Here is a 27,981-nt window from a genome sequence, read left to right as displayed (position 1 = left end):
TATCAAACCAGACAGGCCAAATGAATACTCTTTTGGCTTCCCATGCTTGGCATGCCAAGTAAAGGGCCATAATGTGATGTGATCAGGGCCTTAAATGTATGTTAGCAACTTAAAGAGAACCTATCACCTAAAAATCACTGTCCCTATTATTAAAAGTCCTCTCTCCCTAAGTCTATTCCTGAAGATACAGACTGCAGTCTGTATCTTATTCTTTACCTAATCCTCTTCTTCGGTGTAGTAATGCCGGGGCGCCGCCATCTTGATGACGTCACGCTGGAACGCACGTGCGTTCCAGCGTGACGTCATCAAGATGGCGGCGCCCCGGCATTACTGCACCGGAACAAAGGAGCAGGTAAAGTATAAGATACAGACTGCAAATGCAGTCTATCTTTATGAAGTCTATTTATAAAGATACAGACTGCATTTGCAGGCTGTATCTTATACTTTACCTAATCCACTTGTTCCGGTGGAGCAAGGCCGGTGTCGCCATCTTGATGACGTCACTTTGCGTTCCACCGCTGGAACGCAAGTGACGTATTCAAGATGGCGGCGGCAGGCCTTGCTGTACGGAACAAGAGGATGAGGTAAAGTATAAGATACAGACTGCAAAGGCAGTCTGTATCTTCATTTTGTCTATTTATGAAGATACAGACTGCCTTTGCAGTCTGTATCTTATACTTTACCCAATCCTTTAGTCCGCTGCCGGGCGCCGCCATCTTAATTTAGTCACTTGCGTTCCAGCGGTGAAACGCAAAGTGACGTCATCAATATGGCGGCGCCCCCGGCATTGCTGCCACTCTGCATGACGGGAGCTTCCTGTCTCGCGCCGGCTCTTTTGAAAAGAGCCGGCGCGAGACAGGAAAGTAAAGTGTGTATATCTAAAAAATACAGTTAAAAAAATAATTAAGTGTATTTGCAAATATTAATAAATTTTAAATGTACAGCTAATTAGCAAAAAAAAAAATTTTTGAATTTCGGCCATGATTGGTTCTCTTTAAGTATTTCCACAATTTGTTACAAAAGACAAGTCACTAATGGCACAGATAAAATATACAGATTCCTCTTATGCAAAGGTCTACAGATTCAGTGTCACTTTGTTCCACAGTAGCAAAGTACACAGTGCAATAATGCATTAAGATGGAAACACAAACTTGTGTCTTACTCAGAATTTTCACAAAAAAAGAAAAAAAGTAAAATTCTTCATTTATTCCCATCTGTCAAGCTGTAAAAGATTTCTTAAACAGGGTTGTCTCTCAAGTTGGAAATGGGAGCCTATAGATGCCATAAAGAGGGCATCTCCTCTATAACCCCTAAGTAAAGAGTAGCTCTTGCAGACCTCCCCATCTATACACAGCTGACTATGCCAATACTATATTTATTGTGTGGTGGCCACTATGGGGGCCGGCTGTCAATAGTTGATACCCATGGCTTCTGAGGCCAGCTTATCCCAGCTATACAGAGACATTCCCTGGTTCATGTAACTGCACAATAATCACCTACCTACTGTATTCAGACTTTCCTTTATAGTTATACATGTACAGCATATGTATTGTTACATTTCATTTAACAACTTAAAAGACAAGGAGAATTCAAATGACTTCTACATACTATGGGCACAACTAAACTCAGATATATTTCCTCATGGAAAATAGTAAAACAGAATTAAAAAAAAAAAAAAAATGTAACCAGTATGAGAGAACGTTATTTGTACAATGTATGTGAGCAACCGAAAATGTTTAAGATAAGCATTTATGTACAGGCATATACAAAAAATGAACAGCAATATACACGGTATCACAGTGAGGACATTGGCATATTCACCAATCTGTAGTGTAAATACGAAATGCAAAGCAGCCTGTAAAGAGAACAGTGCTACACGTAAAGCCAGGCCTGTCAAACAGCTAACGCACCGGGGGGCCCGGCGGGAGGGATATACTGTGCAAATAAGCAACATGCATTTGATACAAACAGCAATTTATGGCTAATGGTCGATGCAAGTGTGTTAACAATGACTCTTCAGCTGCAATGCATAGTGGATCTGTTATACCATCTGCTTTTCCTTATACCACTCCACAAACTCATCCAACAATACTGGCCCTGTGGGGAAAACAACAGTGGATTAGAATCTATAGTAAGCCTGAAGTGTAAACCTAGATATTGCTCTAGAAATGTAATATATGGCAGATTATCAGCTTACTTACTAGAGGCCCATAAGCCCTTTGAGACTGGAGCTTATATCACTACATCCTTAAAAGAGGACCGGTCACCCCCCGTGCCGTGCCGCTCCCGACCCAGTTAGATCACCCTATACATACCTCATCGCGCCGGGTCCCGCTTCCTGAGCCGGTCGGGTGACTAAGATTTCAGCGACCGAAGCCCGGCGCGCGCGCTTACAGGAGAGTCAGATGCTCAGAGAATGAATGGGAAGTCCGATGCTCTGTCATTCCCGGCGCGATGAGGTAAGTATAGGGGGATCTAACAGGGGGTCGGGAGCCTGTCACCCTGGCACGGGGGGGGGGGGGGGTCACAGGTTTCCTTTAAGTATGTATTCACACTGCCCCACAATACACAGGTACATAGCCGGTGTCACGTTTATCAAACCTTGATCAATACATACTATTTACCCCCAAAATGAATCCTTTTAATTAATCGTGATGTCAAGTGGGTTTCTGCTGTGTAATGTGATAGACCGGTACAGACATTTAGTGAGGTCACCATTGGGCTGTAGAAGAACAGGTAATAATGGTAGGCTGGTGGAAATATTGTATGACAAATTCTGTGTGCCAGGACCATATAAATGCCTGATGAAAGTTCAAATCTCGGCACTCACCATTTTCATGCTTCCAGAAATCTTTTATTATAGAAAATTCATCAGATTTTTTTTTCTTACAGCGGTAAAAAACAGGACGTTTCGGCATCAAGCCGCTTGATGCAGAAACATCCTGTTTTTTACCGCTGTAAAAAAAATAAAAATAAATGAAATTTTCTATAATAAAAGATTTCTGGAAGCATGAAAATGGTGAGTGCCGAGATTTGAACTTTCATGATGCTATAGGAATTTTTTCCTACTACGAGCACCACCCACGACACAGACGTGCTGCCTAAAAAGAATTTCTTGGACTCATGTAAATGCCTGGGCACCCAACACCCATGGATATGGCTTCATGTCATGCTGGATAATGCTCCTTGCATGCAGGTGAGGAGAGGTGTGCACTCCTTTGAGGAAAGAGGACTTTACAGGTTTTAAATTATTATTTTTTTTTAAATCATTCTTTATAATGATCTATTTAGACCTCCACCACAGATTCCCTTTAGCAGCAGCAAACAGACAGGCAGTCTGCTGCACACCAGACACCAGCAGAGCACGACAACCCCCATGACTTTAATGGGGTCCATCAGTTTTCGTTAAGGTGTCCAGTCCACTTGTTTGGGCTGACTCTGCAATGGAGATCCTAAACAGAGCCTTAAATGCAGATCTGAACCTAGCCTTAAGGCCATTTTACATGTGCTGATTATCGGCAAGGAGCGTTGCTAAAAACACTCCTTGGGCTGATAATTGGTCCATGTAAAAGTGTCAGTGATCAGCCGAGGAGCAAGGAAACACTCTCAGCTGATCCAATCTCTTGTGCTGCGCAAATTATTGAGCCTTCTGAAGGCACTGCAAACCAGCGCAGATCTCGCTGATCGGTGCCCACTTGCATCCCTGCAACACCCCATATTGGCCTGTGTAAAAGGACCCTTGGTAGAGAAAACCTTTCCTTATCCTCTCCATAAACAAGTCAGTGATACCAGTAGTCTAATGGTAACAGCCCACCAGGTCACTGGTAACTGATCTGTAGACACACATGCAGGGAAAACACAGATTGTCTTCTTTGTAGGTCTTCAAGCCTCCCGAGCACCCCCTGTGGAATCCCTCTGATGTCACAGGTTCCCTACAACCACCTAAAGTGGTGGCTTCTGCTCAATATGAGTGCCGCGCTTTATATTTTCCAAGGACTTCATTATTTTAGTTCCATCAAAACACCGAAGCAGGTTGTCAGAGTAAGGATCCTATTACACAAGACAATTATCAGCCGTACTTGGCTGATTATTGGCCACTCTGGCCGACAATCGTTTTGTGTAATAGCTCATGTTGGAAGGCAACGATCAGCTGACATGAGCCCACCGCAGCTCAATATCTGTACATGTAATAACACAGACATGAGGAAGCGAGTGCTGGTCTGACAGTTTGACGCTCGCTTCCTCCTGAACATCAGGCCGTGTAATACGGCCCTAATGGTCTGATCCTGCCAATGGCACTGTATGTACTGTAGGGGTGCAGCGTCAACAAGCCTAGCTCTTCAATAAACTAGGTTTCTTTCCAAGGCTATTAGCCTGGTGTGTAAAGTGGTGAGGGCAGGAATGGATTAAACTAGACTGCACCAAATTACACACTCTATAAGCAAAACCAATATGGCTGTCAGGAAGGCCTAGTAATAGCCTCCCCCTGCCATAACAACTGATCAGCACCCTGAGATTGACCATCGCCTCCATAACGCAGTCATTGGCAGCGGTTACTTTGTCATTAAAATTCCGCAATCACTATTAGTCAGGGCATTTAAAGGGTTAAACGACTGATAATGCAGACAGCAGCGGAGATCTTCTAAATGTGGAGTTTCTAAGCCTGAGCTATACTCCCTTTCATGCCCCTCTTATAGAATGACAAACCACAACCATTTCTAATAAAGAGAATGTACTTACAAGCCCCGTCCTCATCGTAATTGCTGAGGTCCAGGTTTATTGTGCGACTGAACTCTAGAACATTGCACCATTGGTCCTTGTTAATAACTTTGTATTTTGACTGCTGCAAAGAAACATTGATCATTAAGTGTATGGAACCGCATGGGCACCGGAAACAATATGCAGATAAACTCAAAGACAAGAAAGATGAGTACTACCATCATGTAAACTATTAGGTCCAGATAACAGTCCGTGTAACTTTTTTTTTTCCACCAGCAGTGCTATTCTCTATTACAGGAATATATCTATCTATATATATATCTTGTGGTGCCACCACCCATCATTTTAATAGCAGGACCGCTAAAATTTCTAACCACCCATTTCCCATATCATGTCCTATGCAGTAATATTAGATTTTACTGAGCAGTTTTATAAGCATTTAGTCATCTACAGAAGTACCACTACATCTGAATGAAGTCTCAGACTAATGGGGACGCAGCAACAACAGACTAATCGACAGTATGAGAATGTAGGATAGAGGCACAGCAGACATGTCACTGTACACAAAGCGACCATTGATTCAGACATCTTGACGTGACATTTCAGCAATGAGCAAGACTTTCTGAAGCCCAGTATTTATAACTGCATGGATGTTGTTCAAAGAGTCTGTCCTGGCATCTAAGTGCTTAAAGAGACATGGTTGCTACAAATATTAAATTTTACATATTACATTAATGGGTTAATTTAAATGCAAATGATCAGATATTGTTGCTTATAACTAGTGTTGAGTGGAGTTGCTGAACTCTTTGAGTTCAGCAACGTTCTCTGAACATTCGGCATTTGACTCCAAGCATCTGGAGTTAAACTTTACCTATTCACTATGCTCTTGTTTTACAAGAAAAAGCTGATAAAACTGGAAGAAAAAAAAAAAAAAAAAAAAAAAAAACACCACCACCAAAACACAGTAAAAACTGCCAGTTTGAGTGGTGTTTTTAGGCCAAAAAACGCCATGCAAAACTTGTGTCTGATGGAAGCCTAAAATGTCCAGTGAAATCTAATTCAATTTAGCATATTGAAACAAGCTCACACAGGAACATAGAATATGCAACAGCGCCCCCTTTAGGAGCTCAGCAGTCTCCAGAGGGATTAGGAATGTAAAGCTAATAGCTATATACAATGTTTTTTTTCACATTTTATTACATTTTGATCATGAAATAAAAACGCTGTGAAATGTTTCAGTTTTGCTGGTTACCGGCAGTGTAGTAAAAAAAATGTTTCACATGTTCTGTAGACATGGTCTGTGAACAGATGATGTGCTACAGAATGCTTTTTTTTTTTACCTACAGACCCACACGAGCACTTTTTTTTTGTGACACCAAATGCACTTTGCAATGACCAACTTATTTTTTCCATAAAACATGCTGCGAAACAGGGAAAAAATTTCAATTGAAAAAATAAAAATAGTTTCAATTTTGGGGGTTTCGTGTTTATGCAATTCACCCTATGGTAAAAGTGAAATGTTATCTATGTTACTAAACTCAGTATGATTACAAGGATAGACAACTTTTAAAACTTATTTAATTTGATGACTAAAAAATTAAAACCTTTTTTTAAAATAAACTAAAATCTCTTATCTTTTGGTCTGTGGGGCTGTGAGGTCATTTTTTGTGCTATGATCTGTACTTTTTATCGGTAGCGCACATGGTGATAGCAAATATGTTTAATTTTTTCATTTATAAAAAATGGGCAAAGGGGGATAATTTAAACTCTTACTATGGGATGAGATTGTTATTGATAAAAAAAAAATGAAAAAAAAATTGATTATATTATAAAAAAATTTATATATATATATATATATATATATATATATATATATATGTATATATTATATATATATATATATATATATATATATATATATATATATATATATATATATATATATATATATATATATATATATATATATATATATATATATATATATATATAAAATTTATTTACTTTTTTTCACTATAACTTGAAGTCCCCCTGAGGGACTTCTATGCTAACTACACTGATCTCTCATACAGATCAATGCAATCGAGTGCATAGTCAGGATCAGCTTCATTGCAGCACTGACTGCCAGCACAGATTGCCCCTCTGTGATCGCACCTGGGGGTGATCTGTCCACTAGACCACCAAGGTGAATGATTCGTTGAGCAATTAGATGCAGCTGTCAGTTTTGACAGCTGAATTTAAGTGGTTAATTAGCCGGGTGTGGTGATCGGCCACACTGGCTAATAGCCACTGTTCCCTGGCTGCGGGGCTTAGAAGTGGAGTCACATTGTGACCCCTCTCCCTTCCCGCCACAGTACATACCAGTACGTATTGTGGTGAAGGGGTTACATATTTGTTATATTGTACTGACACAGTCGTGAAATGTAAAGGTGTGTGTACTTTTTTTCCACTGGCCTCTAAAAAAGCAAATAAAAATCCAGCCTTATAAGTTTTGTTAATGACAGTTGACTCTTAATGCAGCAACATACCTCTAGAAACTGATGAAACACTGGAAACAGGGGCCATGTTTTTCCTAATAAGAGTCCTAACATACACTTTGCTGTATTCATATCTAAGCTCCGTTGATCTTTTTCCTAGAAAACAACATGACAAAGATGAGAAAAAGATGTAAGGAGGAAACAACTTTACAAATATAAAAGGAAATGTGCCATCCTCTAAAATATCTGGAGATGTAGTCACAGAAGCCTTTAGTAAAGTATGTGCAGAATTATCACCTTACCCACAAGTAGTAGAGACCCTGGTGGCAGTAATAATTTCTCTATAGTACTAATAGCAAGCCATATGGACTGAACACAGAATAAAGTCAGCAGGTATTAATACATCATCAGTGAATATTTATCTAATGTGACCTCATTAAGTGGTCATCCTGGCTTTAAAAGTTGATGATGTATGCTTAGGGTCCATTTACACAGAAAGATTAGGAGACAAATTATCTGCCAAAGATTTGAAGCCAAAGTCAGGAACAGACTATAAACAGAGATCAGGTCATAAAAGGAAGCCTGAGAATTCTCCTGTTTTCAAATCCACTCCTGGCTTTGGCTTCAAATCTTTGGCAGATAATCTGTCAGATAATCTTTCTGTGTAAATGGACCCTTAATGTAGTCTATCAATATAAGATTATAAGATCAGTGGGGTCCAACTCCCAACAACCCTGACAACCAGCTGTTTGATTGTTTTACCCCATTTAAACATTTAATGCTTTTACTTAAATGGAGAAGGGGGTTGAATTTTAAAAATTCAAGTTAGTCAGAAACACAGGACTAGTTTGGCTGGTGCATCTCATGGCTTTCATAATGGCACTTTTCAGCAGGATAATGCTCATCCACACATAGAGCAAAGGTTTCCCAGGTATATATCCAGACTGCAACACTTTCTTGGCAGATTTATACATTTAATTTAAGTATTTATGGGACCAATTGATGCCAGTTTTAGCAGTCTGCAGGCCCAGCTGCATTACCTGTAGGCACAGGAGGTCATACTGAACCTGCATGTCTCTATAACCAACCATATACCATATTGTAACAAGGCTAGAAGAGGCCCAACAGGGTAACAAAGCCTCCATTCAATAGTACAGTTTCCCGCAATATACTTAGCCTTTCACTATAATATTGTAATCACTTACATATATCAGTACAGTCACACATATAAAGTTTCATTATATTTCAACAACTCCTTTTTAAAGGGGTATTCCACACAAACACAACTTTCCATACATTTCTGCACATGGTGAGACTAATACTTATCATCTATTCAGTCTCCTAGCCATAGTTTTCAGCTGCTGCTTTCTGCTGAAGACACAAAAAACTGTGTGAGCTTTTCTCTCCGTCTCCCCCTACCTCCTGAGACGGCTGATGTAAACAAGTCCCTGGCTGGCTTTCTCTGCAACATTGTAGCTTTTTTTGTAATTCTGGGAGGGTTAATCACAGTGAGTTTGTTGGCAATTTTACCTCAGATTAATCCTCCCAACATTACAAAGAAGCTACAATGTTGGAGGAAAGCCTGCCAGGGACTTGTTTACATCTCAGAAGGGAGGGGGGAGGAGGAGACAGAGAAAAGCTCACACACAGATTTTTGTGTCTTTAGCAGAAAGCAGCAGGTCAGAACTGTGGGAAGGAGACTGAATAGATAAAAACAAGTATAGAAGGAATTGCTAGTCTCACCCTGGGCAGCAACATAAAAAAGGTTATGTTTCAGTGGAATACCCTTTTAATGTTTTTTTTTTGTCAGTGAGTGCATATAACATATATAAAAGGTACATTTATTTAAAAGAGGTTATCCAGGGTAAGAAAATGCACAGCAACTTTTTTGCAAAAACAGCACCACCCCTGTGTTTAGGTTGTTTGTGGTATTACAATTCAATAGAAGCAAGCTGCAAAACCCAACATGAGGTTCTGTTTCTGGTAGAAGGCGGCCATGGATAACATATTTAATCCAGTACTGATATTTTTTACCTGGTACCTGATCATCAGTCATAGAATAGTATTTAAATCTCAACTTTTTAAATAAAATTGAGTTTCCCAATTTTTATCTCAAAATCTCAGCTTTGTCTGGTCTTGTGAAATTTTACATCATATTGCAGGTCTGCACATCTATCTTCGATATGACGTGGCTAATTTAAAAAAGTTACTTACCCGTGCAAAATCAAAAGCATATCTATAAATAAGTTTAAAATTAGCTGGCTCATTTAATAAAGATCTCAAGTAATCCAAAGTATTCCTAAGTTTCTCAGTGGCGTCACATCTGAAAGAGAATGCACAATCTGAGTTTTGACTGTTGAAATGTGAGGCAGTTTCATACAAGCAGTTACGGTGTAAGAAAAGTGATCGGGATGCCCACCATTACTCCACCACTACTGAAGCTATAAAAAACTGCCCCCAAATTAACAAGCACACACCTAAGAAGTGGTTCTTATGTGTATCACATGAATTTTACACAAAATTATGACTGCTAGCTCGTACAGGTGTGTCAAGCTGTGGCCCTCCAGCTGTTACAAAACTACAATTCCATCATGCCTGGGCAGCTGTAGCTTTGGCAATTGTAACAGCTGGAAGGCTGTGTGTTTGACACCCCTGCTCTAGTATAAAATAAAAATCCACTCTAAAACCTATATAACGCATGACTATCAAAGGCAAACAAACCCTACATGCAGAGACACAGGTCACAATGGAGGATGAGGTTGATGAGGCAACTGTCTAAGGCCCAGTGACTACATTGCACAAGCCCTATTAATTAAAATAGGACCTGTGCACAGAACTCAGAGCCTCAGCAACCCGCTCCCCCGTGCGGCAGCACATTTTGGCAGTATGTAGCGTGTCATAATACCAATAAGTTATTTTGGGTCCGAGTGGTTAAAATAAATCCTAGATATCTTTCGCATGGAGGAATTACAAGCAGAACAACAAGGTAAACAGGTTCCAAATGTGTTATAGAAAAAAATGGGATGAATTCACTTCCTCAACAACTTTCCGTTTTGATCTCTCTACAAATAACTGACCAACACCAACCATAGTAATTTGTCTTTTTTTCCCTATCAACCCCACTGAAGCCCATGCTGGCATTCCTTCCTCCTTGATAAGGTTCCTATATTGAGTTTACTCATAAACATGTTGTGTACTGACACCCATTAAATATAACTGTGAATATAGAATCATTACTTAAGCATGTAATCAATAGTTTTCGCATAAGATTGTCACAAATCGGTTTATCATTACTTAATGCCCACAGGAAGGAGGTGGCTGAGAGAGAAGACGTCCACTCACCTCCCCAGATCCAGCGGTGGGTCCCGTATCGCGGCGCTCCGGTCCCTGGTTCCCGACCGCTTCCTAGTGTCTGAAACGGGCTTGAGACGTGACGTCTCAAGTCTGCTCAGCCAGTCAGTGACAGAGGTGGGATCCGTTTCAAGTCCGCTCAGATCCCTCCTCTGTCACTGACTGGCTGAGCGGACTTGAGACGTCAAGTCTCGAGCCGGCGTCAAGACACCAGAAAGCGGCCGGGAACCGGAGCCTGCGATACGGGACCCACCACTGATCCGGAGAGGTGAGTGGACGTCTTCTCTCTCAGCCACCTCCTTCCTGGCCAGATACCAAAATAGCCCCCCCCTGCTGGAGTACCCCTTTAAGGACCACGCCAATTTACAGTTTTGCATTTTTGTCTCCTTGCCTTCTAAGAGCTATAACTCTTATTTTTCCATCTACAAGGCGATGTAAGGGCTTGCTTTTTTCAGGAACAGGTGTACTTTGTAATGGCGTCTTTCAATCTAACAATATGTATGACGGAACCCCCAAATTATTTATTAGGTGAAATTTGGGGGAAAAAAAACATAATTCTGCAAATATTGTTATATTTTAAAAGATCGGACGATTACACATGCTACAGTATATTATGTTGTTTATTTTTATGTGTTTTATAAAATAGAAAAGGGGGGTGATTTAAACTTTATTGGGGGGAGGGGCTATGGTGTCTTTAAAAAAAAAAAAAAAAAAATCCCCATTTTTTTCTTACTTTACTTTTTTTATGTCCCCTTAGGTACCGGTTTGTCATGGGTCCTTAAGGGGTTAAAGTGAAAAGCCACTACACCTTTTTGATGGTATTGTGACATATACCTGTGGTACACATACACACGTGATGCTAATGCCCCCCACTTGGACATTACAATGTATTGCAGTTTTTACGCATCAGACCCATGCTATAGCAAATACATCAAATGGCACAAAAAGAATTCTTAATCACAGTCAGTCCTGTGACAGCATGTAAGAGAGTGTATTATTAGGGCAATGGGAAGCACACACGTTTGGCAGATCTTACTTGCTATATAAAATTACACAGATTATCGGACCACTTACTGCAATGTTATAGTGAAAAGAGTTCTGACATCTCATAAATAAGCATGCACTTACTGTAGGGAGGTCATTCCTTTTAACCATTCTTGTAATGTAAAGTAACCCATATTCTGTGCGTCCAATTTCCAGGCTAGGACAAGCATAACTACCTGTGGGAGAGTAGAAGGTTACAATGTTTATCTGCCCACTAAACAAATCTCCAGAACCATAGAAGACAGCCAGATACCCATATGTATGACCACCACCAATACAACCATAAGAAGCAGTCTGTCCTAGCTAATAAAGGGTACACCTTCTCTCTGACATCTATTTATATGTATTCCATTTGTATACACCCCGGAGAATAAAGGCTGGAATCTGATTGTCTGCTCTTATCTGTATACCTTATATTTTTTACATAAAATATGCCTTACATTTTCAGGTTCTACACCAATGTCTTCACAGAATTTCTCCATGCCTTCAGGACCTACTATGTCATCAGTCCCTGGGAACAGAAGTATGCCATTGTATTAGATTCCAACATCACAATCATTTAACATCAAATTTAGCAGTGTGCACTTGGCTGTTAATCCGCCTTTACACCCCCCCCCCCCCAAATGGTACAGATAAAAAGTTGTTTCACAAAAAAATGAGCACCCCCATATGGCTAGGTTGATAGGAAAAATAATAAAAGGTTAAGGCGACTCTGTACCCACAATCTGACCCCCCCCCCCCCCCAAACCGCTTGTACCTTTGGATAGCTGCTTTTAATCCTAGATCTGTCCTGGGGTCCGTTCGGCAGGTGATGCAGTTATGGTCCTAAAAGACAAACTTTTAAACTTGCAGCCCCGTGCCCAACAGGAGTATCTGTGCCCTAACTTTGCACCACCCCTCCGTCCCTCCTCCCCACCCTCTTCATCATTAGGAATGCTCCAGGCAGATTGCCTCCTATTCATCAGCTGTGTCCTATTCATCAGCTGTGTCAATACTGAACATGGGCTGGATCGTTAAGCACCTGTGCAGTGTTCAGCATGGAAAAAATGTTCCAGTGGCATTCCTAATGATGAAGGGGGTGGGGAGGAGGGATGGAAGGGTGGTGCAAAGTTAGGGCACAGATGCTCCTGTTTGGCACGGGCTGCAAGTTTAAAAGTTTTTTTTTAGGACAATAACTGCATCACCTGTCAAACGGACCCCAGGACAGATCTTGGATAGAAAGCAGCTATCCGAAAGTACAAGTGGTTTGGGGGGTCAGATTGTGGGTACAGAGTCACTTTAAAGCACTTGGGAGGCAACCATAGAAAAACTGCACCATTTACAGTCAGATTCTCTTTTTGAAATTCTAGAAGCCAAAAGGATGCTACTGCTCGCTCCACAAATACCAACATTATTACTCATCCACAAGGTATGGTGGAAACTTAGAGATCTATATGGCATCCCAGGATATACGCCGTACACATCCATGTGGTACACTCTGTGGTTTGGAGAATTGTATTTCTTGGAGGGGTTTTCCGCTTGGAAAGACGTGGGAATTAGGAAAGTAATGCAGCTGTATGATGGAAGACAAGTGAAGCGTTTTGACAAACTACAAAGTCAATTCGTTCTACCCCACACTCAATTCTACAAATACCTACAATTGTGTCATGCATGTGAAGCGGAAGGGGAGATACTGGTATCAGGTGTACAATATTTGCCCCCAATGAATATTGTCGGGGAATCAGAATCCACTAAGGGACTTATATCCTGTCTATACCAACATTATTTCCAAACACCTAGACAGGTTCCCACTCACGTTGGGGGAAAAATGGGAGGCGGACATTGGCCCCATAGAACAATGTCAATGGAAAGAGATATTAGAAATGACACCTAAACTATCCCTAGGGGAACAACATGGTCTCTCGCACCTCTACCTGTTACACCGGGTGTATCGCACGCCGCAATTCCTTTACCGTATCAATGTTCGGGAAACGCCCATGTGTCCGAGATGTCATGTCCATGAAGGGGGCCTCCTACACATGTTCTGGCGTTGTCCCAAGCTGTTCCGCAACTGGAGAGGGGCGGCGTCAGCCATACATAAAGCCTACACTGTGGAATTGCAGCAATCTCCACTGGTTTATGTATTAAGATATGTAGATGATTTAGCATTAAATGTAGTGGAACAAACTGCAGTAGCCCGTATTTTGTTCATGGCGCGTAAACTTATTGCCCAGCACTGGCTTGATGAGGCCCCCCCCCCCTCAGTATCGGAATTTGTGGGAAAGGTTAACTGGTTGATTGGTATAGAGAGGTACGCATATGAGAAACGAAAAGCTAACAAGAAATTTGAGAAGCTTTGGGGAAGGTGGATGGCTATCCCTGAACTTGCATCCCCAGGCCCCCGCACATAAGCTAAGCTATGTTGTATACAAGCTAGAAGGATGGTTTGGGTCTCCTCTTTAGCCCTCTACTTACCACATGTTGGTAGACATCATGAAGGTCTTGGCCTAGCTAGACTCTTTACTTTCTTTTTCTTCTTTTCAGACTATTACTTGAAAATATTCAGGCTGTAAAGTGATGTCATGGTTTTTGGAACGTTGCACTTTATGTACGTTCACATTGACTGTGGAACAGGAAAGCTTGGGGGGTGGGGGGAGGGGTTGGGGGGTATGCCCTCCGGGAACCTTTTGTCTATATTGGGAGAAAACTTTCAATAAAAATATAGAATTAAAAAAAAAAAACATAGAAAAACTGGGCATTGAGGTACAGAATGTACAGTTTTTCAGGTAAACGGCAGGCTAGCAAAACTGCATAGTCATTAAAGGGGTTATCCAGTGCTACAAAAACATGGCCACTTTACCCCTACTGTTGTCTCCAGTTTGGGTGGGGTTTTGAAACATAGTTCCATTGAAGTAAATGGAGGTTAATTGTAAACTGCACCTGAACTGGAGACAACAGTAGGGGGAAAAAACGCCATGTTTTTGTAGCGCTTTAACAACTAGAAACCCAGTCAACCAGCATGGGTGGCTATGTGGTGGCCACTGTGCAACACTATAACCCTTAGCATTATGGATCTGAATTTTCACGTTGGCTTATATGGATGAGGGCCCCAAGGGGTTTTATATGACAGGGCAGATAATTATTTTACCTTCAAGTATAAGGCTGTATTTAATAATGGGAGCAGAGAACATACCAGCATATTCATAAAACCATTCTAGGCACCTCTTGCTTGAAAAAGCTTCATCCTCTGCTCTTATTCTGGAGGAGTCATATTTCTTATACATTCTTGAAGACAAAACAGAGGGAGATAACATCAAAGCTTGGTTATTTTGTTTATTAATACAGACTGTCAATTCTCTAACCACTTACTGTCCATACACATTACTACTCCTGCAAAGCCCCATCTACAGCTGTAAACAACTAAGGCTAGGTTCACACTACGTTTTCAGCATCCGTTTAACGGATCCGTTTTTTTTTTTAACGTCCAGAAAAATAGGGTCAGCAACGTTTTTTGGTCCATTTTGGTCCGCCAAAAAAAACGGATCCGTTTTTTTTTTTTTTATAATGGAAGTCAATGGAAAAACGGATGCACACAAATGAATCCGTTTTTTGCAATCCGTTTTTCATGCGTTTTTTTCAAAAAACGGATGCGTTAAACGGATGCTGAAAACGCAGTGTGAACCTAGCCTAACTGTACAAAAAAAGTTAGGAGTAAAATTTGTTGCATGTTGCACCTATACTGAAATTGTGTGCTATTCCAGCTATTTCCACAATACACACACACTGATTTACCTGATAGCCAGGATTTGTACAACGGCCAGTGTTTTGTTCATTCATTGGCTGAGTGAATCTTATGTTTGGCCATATAAATTATAGCTCTTGGCCACCCATCTGCTTGTCTAAACAGAGGATGTACAGCTAACAACATAGGGGGAGATTTATCAAACATGGTGTCAAGTGAAACTGTCTCAGTTGCCCCTAGCAACCAATCAGATTCCACCTTTCATTCCTCACAGACTCTTTGGAAAATGAAAGGTGGAATCGGATTGGTTGCCGGGGGCAACTGAGCCAGTTTCACTTGACACCATGTTTGATAAATCTCCCCCAATATATTTAAATGGCCACACAAATTATTCAGCAATCGCTGCATGGGCAGGCCACACATTTCATCAAGCCATGTAAAGGACTCCAGCACACCAGTGCCGATCTAGCTGATTGGTGTTCATTTGCTCCCTGACATAGGACCGCATAAAATGTAGCTTAAAGAGAACCAATCACGGAAGAAATGTAAAAATTTTTTATTTCCTAATTCAATGTAATTATTTATTTAATTAACATTTGTAAATACTTTAATTTATTTTTTTGGCCGCGTTTTTGTTTTATTCACTTTCCAATTCACGGTCTCGCGCCAGCTCTTTTCAAAAGAGCCGGCTCGAGACAGGAAGCTCCCGTCATCCACAGCGGCAGCAAGGCCGTCCGCCGCCATCTTGATTACGTCATTAGCGTTCCAGTGGTGGAACGCAAATAACGTAATCAAGATGGCGGCGGCCGGGCCGAAGAAGAGGAACAGGTATAGTATAAGATACAGTCTACACAGCAGTCTGTATCTTCATTTTGTCTATTTATGAAGATACAGACTGCCTTTGCAGTCTGTATCTTATACTTTACCTGATCCTCTTGTCCGTTGCAGTCCGATGCCGGGCGCCGCCATCTTGATTACGTCGCTTGCGCTCCAGCGGTGGAACGCAAGCGAGGTAATCAAGATGGCGGCGCCGGCCTTGCTGCAGCAAACAAGAGGAACAGGTAAAGTATAAGATACAGACTGCAAAGGCAGTCTGTATTTTCATAAATAGACTGCCTTTACAGTCTGTAGCTTATACTTTACCTGATCCTCTTGTTCGGTGCTGGAAGGCCGGGTGACGCCATCTTGAATACGTCACTTGCGTTCCAGCGGTGAAACGCAAAGTGACGTCATCAAGATGGCGGCGCCCGGCCTTCGTTCAGCAATCAAGAGAATTGGGTAAAGGGATAAGATACAGACTGCACAGGCAGTCTGTATCTTCATAGATAGACTTAGGGAGAGATTTCCTTTGATAATAGGGACAGTGATTTTTAGGTGATTGGTCCTCTTTAAAGGGGTTGTCCGGCGATAAAAAATTATTCACAGAATAACACACATTACAAAGTTATACAACTTTGTAATGTATGTTATGTCTGTGAATGGCCCCCTTCCCCGTGTTTCCCCCCACCCACGCTAGACCCGGAAGTGTGGTGCATTATACTCACCGCATCTCGTGTCGTCCACGGTCTCCGATCGTCAGCAGTGACGTCTTCTTCGGGAGGCCAGCGGATCTTCCCGAGTGCCGGCCACCCTCTGCAGCGTCATCCGAAGCTCAGCCGCGATTGGCTGAGCATAACTGTGCTCAGCCAATCGCGGCTGAGCGACTGATGACGCGGCCACGTCATCAGCTGCTCAGCCGCGATTGGCTGAGCACAGTTATGCTCAGCCAATCGCGGCTGAGCTTCGGATGACGCTGCAGAGGGCGGGCGGCACTCGGGAAGATCCGCCGGCCTCCCGAAGAAGACGTCACTGCTGACGATCGGAGACCATGGTCGGCACGTGACAGGTATGTATAGCGCACCACACTTCCGGGTACACGGGTGGGGGGTGGTGGGACACGGGGAAGGGGGCCATTCACAGACATAACATACATTACAAAGTTGTATAACTTTGTAATGTGTGTTATTCTGTGAATAATTTTTTATCGCCGGACAACCCCTTTAAGCATACCTCTCATTCAAACAAACTTCTGACATGTCATAGTGACACATTAGACGCTTGCATTGGTGGGGTCCCAGGTCCTGAGCCCGGAAGTTCCATAGGCTGCCATTATAATTCAGTCTACTGCTAGTTTAAGGCCTAGTTCACACACACTGTAAAGTTTTGATAAATAACGGCTGTTGTAGCAGATTGTGACACTGGCCTCTATTTATTAAAAAAGGCGAATTCACATTGTTTCCTATGGAATCCCATGGGATTTCATGCAGCTGCACAGAAAACTGACAAGTCAATTTTGTGCTGCTGCTATTCATTGAATATTGGCCACACTAAATTGACTGTGCGGACAATGTCAAGTGCAGCTCCGGCCATACTCTGCATTGTCTACTATGGTTAATTGCAACGCGGGCACAACCGAATGTGACCGTAATCCAATTCAAACAAAGTGATGATCATTCAGTGAACTTCACAGACGGCGGCCGTTCCGTGACACAGCCGTTTCACAGAACGGCCACTGTCTTACAGCGTCTGAACATGGCCTTGGGGTGCAGGCAGTTAGTTACCCACTTAAAAGGAAAAAGATTGGTTAAGCAGAAATAGTTATTGATAGGACAGAGATCATGGAAATGTTGGACTCCACTTGTTCAGACCTTACTAAACAGTTAGTGCATGAAATATTCCTATACACATTATGGCTGTTGATCTCCTACCCATCGTGTCTACTTTTTTTAGCCAACAGGTCATCGCCAGCAGCAGGTCTCCTCTTTTTCCGTGGGGGCATGGTTTTAGTAAAGCAGTCTGAGGTACTGCAGGAACGCAGGCTCCCTGAAAGGAAAGAACATTTTGGTCACCATGACGTAGTACAACAACATTTATAGCAAGGATAGAGATAACAGCTAAATCATGCTAGGTCTCCACTGCCAAATATTTGCTCTCTAAAATCGTATTGCTTGAAAGCTTTCAGCCTCCTCCAACAAGCCAGTCACAAGATGGCTATGTTATTTTTGCTGACAATGCATGCAACAGATTTTATATAATAATCCTCATACAATATATAGTGTTATTGCAGAGATAGGCCCTGTCCACATTAGGGTGGGTTACATCTGGTTCATGTGACACATTCTGTTATCTATTACAACTTCATTGACATCAGAAAGTGCTACACTGGTGTGAACAGAGCCCAGCATTATTATATGTGTGTCACATTACTATATAAAAATTTGTAAAAGCTAGTCTTTAAAAGTGTACTTTTTTATAAGATTTTTTGTTTAAGACCTGCATGGTCTTAGATTAACTTAGAGTTGTGAGCAAGTGATTTTAGTACTGTCACTACTGTTATTGAGCCTCAAGAGTCCCCTCCATGGTGCACAGCTATTGTGCAGTATCCCCATTTCAGGGGACAGGACCAGGGCTGGGCTGTCTGCCAGAAGTACACACATTTACTTTCACTTACTTGTCTGGCCTATCACAGCATGGCACTGATTTACAGTACACTACTTACAGATGCTATATGAAGGGAGAAGGGGTTACTGATTCACTGCTATGAGTAGAAATGAAAAATAGCAGCATCACAGTAAGGAAGGGTTAGACTGAAATAAACTGCTGCTACTGCTGCCTGTGTTGAGATAAAAGAAAGCCTTGATTTTTAGAGAAAGTGTGGATCCTTTGAAGGACAGATACAAGTGCACATACCAGGCACTCTCTCGCTCCTGCACACAACACATGCTAAGCCCTACTCATGCTTTCTCTGCTCTGGCTTTGTATCTCCCTTACTGGAGATGGGCTGAGCCTAACATGCTGTGAACTGTAAATTGCTGAGAAGGAAGACAACTAATAGTCAAGACTTCAGGTTTTTTTTTCTGGGATATTGAAGTCATTTACAAATATGGAATCATATAGGCATTGCATGAAGGGAAGCTGTTTAAATCAACAGTGACCATTTAACTATACAGAGGAAAATAGAGAAATAAAGATTATAGAAAGTCAAAAGTCTACCTGTCTGGTGATCGTCTTGACCCACGTCTTCTGTCAAATTCTGCAAATTGGTTATAAGAGTTTAATCTACTAACATATTATATTCATCTGCACTAGATCAAAAAGAAAAGTCAGTACCACTTAACAGAGCTAATGAAAGGCATACATTACAAAATTCAATATATAGTGCAATATGTTACAGCTTTCCCATCAGATCAGAGTAAGAAAAATGCAGTATAGAGCTTTATGCAATGTGACTCATACGGGGACCTATAAGCTTATAATAACCAGACAGCCACATATTGTCACTGTTTATGCAACTCCCACAATCTCTAGTAGTGTAATAACTTCTGCATACAAAAAATACAGGCATTGTCATAATCTGCTTCCAGACAACAAACCACATGCAACTATTCCACAATATGTTCATGCAAACACTATGTTCTCACCAGCCGGTTGAGTGTGTGGTATATCTTGTGAATATTTGCCAGTGTTGATAGATGAGAGTTCAGTTGAAAATCTGTGTAATAAGAAATTAGAAAAAGAGTTAGAAAGATGTCAATGGCTTTTAGACTAACAAAAAATAAATATATAGATTAAAGTGACCCTGTACCCACAATCTGACCCCCCCCCCCCCCCCCCCCCCCGCAAACCGTTTGTTCCATCAGATAGTTGCTTTTAATCCAAGATGAGTCCTGGGATCCATGCGGCAGGTGATGCAGTTATTGTCCTGAAAAACAGCTTTTAAACTTGCAGCCCTGTGTCAAACGGACGTGGCTTAGAGTAACGGTGCATTAGGCTGGCACAACCTCTCCGTCCCTCCTCCCCACCCTCTTCATCATTAGGAATGCTCCAGGCAGATGGTCTCCTATTCCTCACCTGTGTGAGCATGGCACATGGGCTGGATCGTTAATACACCTGTGCAGTGTTCTGACAAGTGAGGAATACGAAAATACCTGGCTTGGCATTCCTAATGATGAGGAGGACGGGGAGGAAGGACAGGGGTTGTGCCAGCCTAATGCACAGACACTCTAGGCCACACCAGTTTGGCACAGGGCTGCAAATTTAAAAGTAGTTTTTCAGGACAATAACTGCATCACCTGCCGAACAGACCCCAGGCCAGTTCATGGATAAAAAGCAGCTATCTGAAGGTACAAGCGGTTTGGAGGGGGGGGGGGGGTCAGATTGTGATTACAGAGTCGCTTTAAATGCAATAAATGTACAGATGCTATTAAACACAATGCAAGTATACTGTACTTGCCTACTTTTGCAGGGTATCTGAAATTTCCCAAAATAGGAAGGATCTTGCGGACCCCGCACAGCTGGCAAGACCTGCATGTGATGTACCAGTTATATTTAAGAGGTTGTCCATGGAAAACAAACTTTGCCCACAGCCTCTTAATGGCTGATAAACCAGCCATATTACTCCCACCCTGCTCCTCCAGGCTTCTCCTGCTCTGCAATCATAAAGTCCTGGTGACTTCCGCTGATGTCCGACCTGAACACCTAGAGCCTGACTGTTCAAACTTTTGCTGTGTCTGTTCTTTTTAAAGTAACAGTGCCTATTAACAAAAATAATAAAAAAGATGCAAATGATAAATTCCCCCTAGGTGACCCACATATAAGATGGAGTATTTGTGATACAACTATTTAAAAAAAATAACCCTGCTCTATTAGCTCCTGACGGTCAGCTGTGAGAATCCAGCTATACATATCATCGTCATATGGTCGTTCAAAGATCTGCATTTCTTTTGTTGCACTTTTCATCCCTTCTGAGCCAAACAATGTGAACAGGCCCATATTTCAGAAGACGGCGAGAACAGAGATTGTCAGAAATCTCCAGGGGTTCACATTGTATAGGAATGTTTTACTGACCCATACATCAGACTGTCAGTATAAAGGGGTGATTGTATAAGGAAAACATACCATAAGCCTTGATCAGATGTAACTTCCAGTACCTGCACTGGGAATAAGGGTCCATTTACACAGAAAGATTATCTGCCAAAGATTTAAAACCAAAGCCAGAAACAGACTGTAAACAGAACAGGTCATAAAGGAAAGCCTGAAATTTTTCCTTTTTTTCAAATCCATTTCTGACTTTGGCTTCAAATCTTTGGCAGATAATCTGTCAGATAATCTTTATGTGTAAATGAACCCTTAGTGGGCATCCCAAATGTTTACATACGCTGCCTACAGGACACGGTGTGCACTGCAAGTTTTATGCTCCCATATCATGTGCATGGGCAGCATTCACTGAATGGCCACTTTATGGAGATACCTCCATATCAGACAGGTGACCTTAGAGTACTGCAAGTTAGGTTTCTGTGGATTTGTTTTAAATGTCAGTGCCTTGTAACAAGGCCTGGTGATTGGTGCTAGACCAGTCGGGGCCAGGATTTTATATGCAGTGCTGTCAATAGTATCTGGGGACCAGAGTGATCAACACAGAATGGCCTGTGGGTCCTGCGGCCCTGATCGACTTGTCAATGAAAGCGTCAAGTGCATCGTGGCTTATCACTTTATGGCAGATGTCTGCAATTATGGACAAATTTTGCAGGCGTGTGAAACTGGCCTTATGGTACTTTTATGCTGCGTTTACACGTAACGATTATCGTACAAATTTGCGCGATAACGATCGAATTCGAACGATAATCGTATGTGTAAACGCAGCGAACGATCATACGACGAACGATACATCGCGCATTTTGATCTTTCAACATGTTATCAAATCGTCGTTTGTACAAAAATCGCAAATTGTTCCGTGTAAACAGTCGTTCGCCGATTTAACCAATGTGTGAGATAGGCTTAAGCGTTCGCAAAACGATCGCACAACGAATTTTCCGTACGATATATCGTACCGTCTAAACACTGCTCGTTATGAAAAAATAATCGTTACTCCGACATCGTTAATCGTACGATCGGGCCAATTATCGTTACGTGTAAACGCACCATTACACGAAGCAATAATTCGCCCGATCACGCGATTAAGGATTTTGAATGAACAATGTTTTTTTTATAACGATCACAGTTTAGACAGAACGATACATCGAACTGAAAACTCGTTATGCAATTGTTTTGAGATCGCTTAAGCCTATCTCACACATAGGTGAAATCGTTCAAAGAATTTGTTTACACGGAACGATCTGCGAATTTTTTGCGAACGACCAACAATAATTTGAGAACTTGTTGAAAGATCAAAATGAACGATTTCTCGCTCGTCGTTTGATCATTTGCTGCGTTTACACGTACTATTATTGTTGGAATACGAGGACCATTAGGGTCCATTTACACAGAAAGATTATCTGCTAAAGATTTGAAGCCAAAGCCAGAAACAGACTATAAACAGAGATCAGGTCATAAAGGAAAGCCTGAGATTTTTCCTCTTTTCGAATCCATTCCTGGTTTTGTCTTCAAATCTTTGGCAGATAATCTGTCTGTGTAAATGGACCCTTAGTGCATATAGTTTTACATACTATAGCCAGACAAACATTGCGATCCCCTTTAACCACCCTATTAATGAAAGCATGGACAGAGTCTAGAGAAGAAGGCGGTTGCCACAGTGCACCCATATACTGTCCTGCCACCCCTATTCAGCAAGAAACAGATGATGATGATCCAAGGATGGAGAAGAAGAATAAAAACTGGATTTTTTTCTGTACAGCAGACAACCCGTTTGGAGTCGCAGGACAATACTCTAAATAGAGACAGGGATCCCCTTTACCTACCCCAGCAGCACACATAGGACAATGGAGGCCTTCACCTCAGCACTGGCACTGCTCCATCCCTGACGGTAGAGACTGTACTGGGCTGCACAAGAGTCACCTACAGCACACATTCATTTCGGGATATTCCTGCTAAAAGACAGTCAGCTTGGACAATATTTTAATGGAAAAATAAAAAAAATATTTATCTGCTCATATGCCTTCCGTCACATGGGAAATTGCTAGCAGGCTGTGGATGTGTGCCTGTATACGGACATTTACAGCTAATCTATAATGTACATTATAAGACTATTACAGGTCTGTAAGGAGTTCCAAAATCTAGTCTTCTGATAATGTGTCCTTTATATTAGCATGGGTACAGTATTCCCTATCACACCTCAGGCGCTACCAGGGGAGGGGGCAGGGGAGGTGCTTTCTGTCCAATAATCTATAAGAAACACCCTCATCATTTCCATAAAGATAATCAGTATAATGGCATTTGGCAGCAGCCAGGGCAAAGTAAGGAGGCCTATAAGGACTATTCCCATCTGAGCTCCTTATCCTCTCCTCACAGAATCATGGATAACAAACAGATCCCTGGGGGTGCGCACAATCCCAGGAGAGAATGGGGGCAGAATTGCTCAACGCGCCTGCACAGCCACCACTATATCCCTTTAAGGCTGTACTACAGAGCTGAACAAGTCGACATAACCCTGTGCAACAGGGCCAACAATCCGGTGCTTATGTTTCACCAGATCATTTCCTTTTTACAGGTTCAAGGTAATGCTACGTTTACACGGAACGATAAGTCGCCCGATCGTACGATTAACGATGTCGGAGTAACAATTTTTTTTTTTCATAACGATCAGCGTTTAGACGGTACGATATATCGTGCGTAAATTTGTTTTGCGATCATTGTGCGATTGCTTAAAGCCTATCTCACACATTGGTTAAATCTGCGAACAACTGTTCACACGGAACAATCTGCAAATTTTTTGCGAGCGATCAACGACGATTTGAGAACTTGTTGAAAGATCAAAATGAACGATTTCTCGCTCGTCGTTTAATCGTTCACTGCGTTTACATGTACGATTATCGTTCGAATTCGATAGTTATCGTGCGAATTCGAATGAAAATCGTTCCGTGTAAACGCAGCATAAGAATGTCCTTTGTTGCTCATTAACATATGAAGACTGAGCTGTGATTGGTTTCTATCATAAGACAGCTTGATAAATCGGCCTCAAAGTGAATTTTCTTCCAAATTAAAGGGGTACTCTAGAGACTGATCAAAAACTTTTTTTTTTTGCCAATACATTGTTTTGTACTATAAATTTAAGAATTTTTTAGTTATATAGCCACTTCCATTGGAAGGTAACTTTAAGGGGTAACACTGTTTCCTCTCCTGCCACCAACCCTTAGGGTATGTTCCCACTACGGAATAAGCAGGTGCGCAGCCTCCGGTTGAAGTCCCGCCTGTCCAATATTCTCAGTAATATTTGCTGGTGAATTCTGCCATCCGCCTATAGAATTTATATGTCAATTCTTTGGGCAAGCGGTGGACTTTAAGTGGAGGCCGAAACTGCTTGAAGTCTTCACACCTATTCCGTAGTGCAGTGTTTCTCAAACTATTTCTACTGAAGCCTCACCCAACAAACCAAGGCAATGCCTGGGCCTCACCAGACTCACCAAGAGGATGCTGGGGCCTCACCATCTGTGCTAAAAGTCCATTTAAAAGCTCAAAATAATGCTAGGACTACCTTTCATCCATCTCCCAAGCTCTATATACTAATAAAGCAAGTACAAAATCAATTAATAATGTTGCTAAAATGGAGATTTTAGAGGACTGTGCAGATCATAGTTAGCTGGGCCTCACCAACAACTAGGGGGCGCCTCACTGGTGAGGCCTGCCTCACAGTTTGAGAAGCACCGCCGTAGTGGGAACATCCCCTTCTGTAGAACACTGCAGGGCTATCTAAACCCTACAGTTCCCAATCTGCTGCTTCTTCATTGTTTACCATGCATTGTTGTAGTGGCTGTGCCTGGTACTGCACCTCAGTCCAATAGAAGTAAAAGGAACTGAGATATACCAGGAATCCCCACTACAAAACATATAGCGCTGTGCGTAGTAACGGATGAAAATAAAACATTGCTTTCTGGCTTCCCATGATTGGTGCAAGGGCTGATAGGTTAATAATTATTAATGGCTTGGCAATAGTAATGTTCTAAAATCCCCAATAATTCCAGCCTGAGCCTGGACACAGGCTACCATTAATAGCAGTCTGTATCCTGCTGAAAGAGAGAGAGAGAGAGAGAAACCCACACAATGCTACCCTAGGCCATGGTCAGGATTAGGGATGAGCAAACTTGCCAAATTGTTTGAGTTCAGCAACGTTCTCTGCATTTGACTCCCGGTGAGGGATTGGAGAACATTGCTGCACCCAAACAGTTCAGCACGTTCGATCAACACTAGTCAGGCTCACACTGATTCATAAAAGGTGTTGACCTAGAAAATACACAAATACATACCTACAACTATTTATGAGGAAATGCCTTAGAGTTTTTTTTTTTAAAGTGATTTTGAGTGCTTAAAGTGAACATACCATCGGAGCCGGGCTGAACACTGGAGCCGGGCTGAACACTGGAGCCGGGCTGAACACTGGAGCCGGGCTGAACACTGGAGCCGGGCTGAACACTGGAGCCGGGCTGAACACTGGAGCCGGGCTGAACACTGGAGCCGGGCTGAACACTGGAGCCGGGCTGAACACTGGAGCCGGGCTGACCCACCCCCAGTGGGAGGAAACCCCCGCCCCTCTATAATACAGCTCCATTAAAATCAATGGAGCCATATCATAGAGGGGCAGGGGTTTCCTCCCACTGGGATTGGTTCGGTCCGCCTCCAGTGCTTCAGCCCGGGTATTCCCATCTCAACTTAGTTATACAGGCAAGGCTGGTTAAGTGAAATATATTTGCAGATACAATAATTTGGCAAACTCATCTCCTGTTCTTTTCCTCCCATTGTTGACAGCTCATTGTTTAGGTTACCGATCACCACTCCCTTAGTGGGAAGAAACCCCAGCCCCTCCATGACATGACTCCATTAGAATCAATGGAACCCTATCATAGAGGGGCTAGGGTTTCCTCCTACTAAGGGTGGGTCGGCCCGCCTCCAGTGCTTCAGCCTGGGCCTGGTGGTACAGTCACTAACTAGCCATGCTCCAGGGGGGCATGACACTGACCTGTCCCATTCTGCTACAGCTACCACTTCTGAGTGGGGCAGGTAATGCTGCATTTACACGGAGCGATAATTCGCCCGATCGTACGATTAACGATATAGAAAGAATGATGTTTTTGTTTTTTTTATAACGATCAGCGTTTAGACTGAACGATATAGCGTACGGAAAAATAATTTTGCGACCGCTTAAGCCTATCTTGCACATAGGTAAAATCGGTGAACGACTGTTTACACAGGACGATCTGCGAATTTTTTTGTGAACGACGATTTTAGAACATGTTTTAAGATCAAAATGAACGATTTCTCGCTCGTCGCTTGATCGTTCGCTGCGTTTACACTTACGATTATCGCGCGATAATCCTTCCGTGTAAAAGCAGCATAAGTATACATCATTACACGTCCCCAAAGCTAATTAAGCCTTTATACTGGACAACCCCTTTAACTTAAATAGAAGTGATTTGTACACACAACCTGAGGACTGGTGTGGTAATGCTTTTTGGAACGCAACTATGTATTTCTAATCCTGGATAACAGCTTTAATAAAACAGTCCCAGGAACCTGTAGACACAAAGAAAAAGAAACAGACACTGCAACTGTGCTGGCACCATGACGCTGCATCCATAGACCACCAGCGGGTGATAGGGCAACACCTTACAATGGACTCTTCATAAGTATTCGCTCTCCTACTACCACATTGGGCACATCATATACCACTTCACATCTTCATCGATATAAAGTAGGCTGCCAGGGCATGATGGGAGTTGTAGTTTTCCAACAGCTAGAGAGCCATGTTAGGGAACACTAATATATTGCCATAAAATGGTAATAATATTTTAGAAAAATAAATAAACTTTGGTAAAATCTCATTGCACTCTTACAGCAATGGGTGAGATGGCAGCATGCAATGTAACACAATGACACATCAGAGCTGTCATCTGTCAGTCCCATAAGTGACAGCTCACCACACTGCCATGTGCCCCCACTAGGGGGCGATCACCCCCTCTAATACCCGTACACAGTGTCTATACCTGCAGCTCCAGCCACCTAGGTGTCCTGACAATGTCAATACTGTCTGCGGTACCTGCGCACAAAGGAAACCTGTACAGCGGAGAGCCTGAGGCTGCTCTGCCCTGACACTAGATGGCAGCACTGAGCCAGGGACAGGCTACCTCCCCACTACAGGCTCCTGTGCCCCCCAAAGGCTGGCATACTCCGGAGCCGAGCTCACAGCCCACAGGGGTGGGGGGAGAAGGAGGTCTGTCTCGGAGAGGGGGAGGGAGCGCCAGACGATGATGGCGGCCGCTATTATTACGCAGCAGCAGCAGCAGCCACTTCTTGCACAAAGCCCCCTATTGCCCCTGCGATTACAGCTAGGGGGCGCCAGCAGCGTGACATATGACGCACACAGCCCCATGTCTGGCCCGGGCTGCCCTCCTCCGGGGACAGTGCACAGCGATAACAGGTGGAGCCGCGGCCTGTACTTACTGACAGCATCCGAGTGCATTTTCGTGTGACGCAGACAGACAGGCACTAGCCGCCCGGTCCCCCCGCTTCAGCTACTCGACCCGCACTCACTTCTCAGGGTACACGCACTCCGCTCAGACACGCCCAAGGGTGCGCTGATTGGACGTAAATTTATATAGACCCGCCCCTCGATGACGACCATTGGGTTAGAAAGGAGATGGGCGGGACTGAAGGTTGCGGTGCTTGGGGCGGGCTTTATTG

The 27,981-nt window shown here is 42.6% G+C and overlaps 1 protein-coding gene across 3 annotated transcripts; it reads right to left on the bottom strand.

Moving 5' to 3' along the window:
* Positions 1 to 1,731: 1,731 nt before the first annotated feature.
* On the bottom strand, positions 1,732 to 27,981 carry DCUN1D4 (defective in cullin neddylation 1 domain containing 4). Of its 3 annotated transcripts, none has more exons than XM_069976530.1 (11): positions 27,832 to 27,981; positions 19,773 to 19,843; positions 19,345 to 19,384; positions 18,060 to 18,174; positions 14,764 to 14,855; positions 12,032 to 12,102; positions 11,676 to 11,767; positions 9,411 to 9,519; positions 7,248 to 7,352; positions 4,741 to 4,843; positions 1,732 to 2,097 (listed from the first exon to the last, which is right to left on the bottom strand). In XM_069976530.1, exons 1-11 carry the CDS (start codon positions 27,920 to 27,922, stop codon positions 2,042 to 2,044), a joined length of 945 nt encoding a protein of 314 aa, XP_069832631.1. In that variant the 5' UTR covers positions 27,923 to 27,981; the 3' UTR covers positions 1,732 to 2,041. The 3 variants fall into 3 exon arrangements, with proteins under 3 accessions (XP_069832631.1, XP_069832632.1, XP_069832633.1); XM_069976531.1 differs by having other exon boundaries at positions 27,742 to 27,908; XM_069976532.1 differs by lacking the exons at positions 18,060 to 18,174; positions 19,345 to 19,384; positions 19,773 to 19,843; positions 27,832 to 27,981 and adding an exon at positions 15,363 to 15,515.

The sequence above is a fragment of the Dendropsophus ebraccatus genome, chromosome 7 (assembly GCF_027789765.1).
Source record: "Dendropsophus ebraccatus isolate aDenEbr1 chromosome 7, aDenEbr1.pat, whole genome shotgun sequence".
NCBI classification, from domain to species: domain Eukaryota; kingdom Metazoa; phylum Chordata; class Amphibia; order Anura; family Hylidae; genus Dendropsophus; species Dendropsophus ebraccatus.
Note: the sequence above shows the minus strand (reverse complement) of the source record. Positions and strands in the feature narration are given on the sequence as shown.

Excerpts from the sequence above, each read along its gene's own strand:
- DCUN1D4 (XM_069976530.1), bottom strand. The coding sequence starts at position 27,922 with ATGGTCGTCATCGAGGGGCGGGTCTATATAAATTTACGTCCAATCAGC. Across the intron at positions 19,385-19,772 it reads ACCACACACTCAACCGGCTG|AATTTGACAGAAGACGTGGG; the intron begins GTGAGAACATAG and ends ACCAATTTGCAG. Across the intron at positions 12,103-14,763 it reads ATGGTTTTATGAATATGCTG|GGACTGATGACATAGTAGGT; the intron begins GTATGTTCTCTG and ends TTCTGTTCCCAG.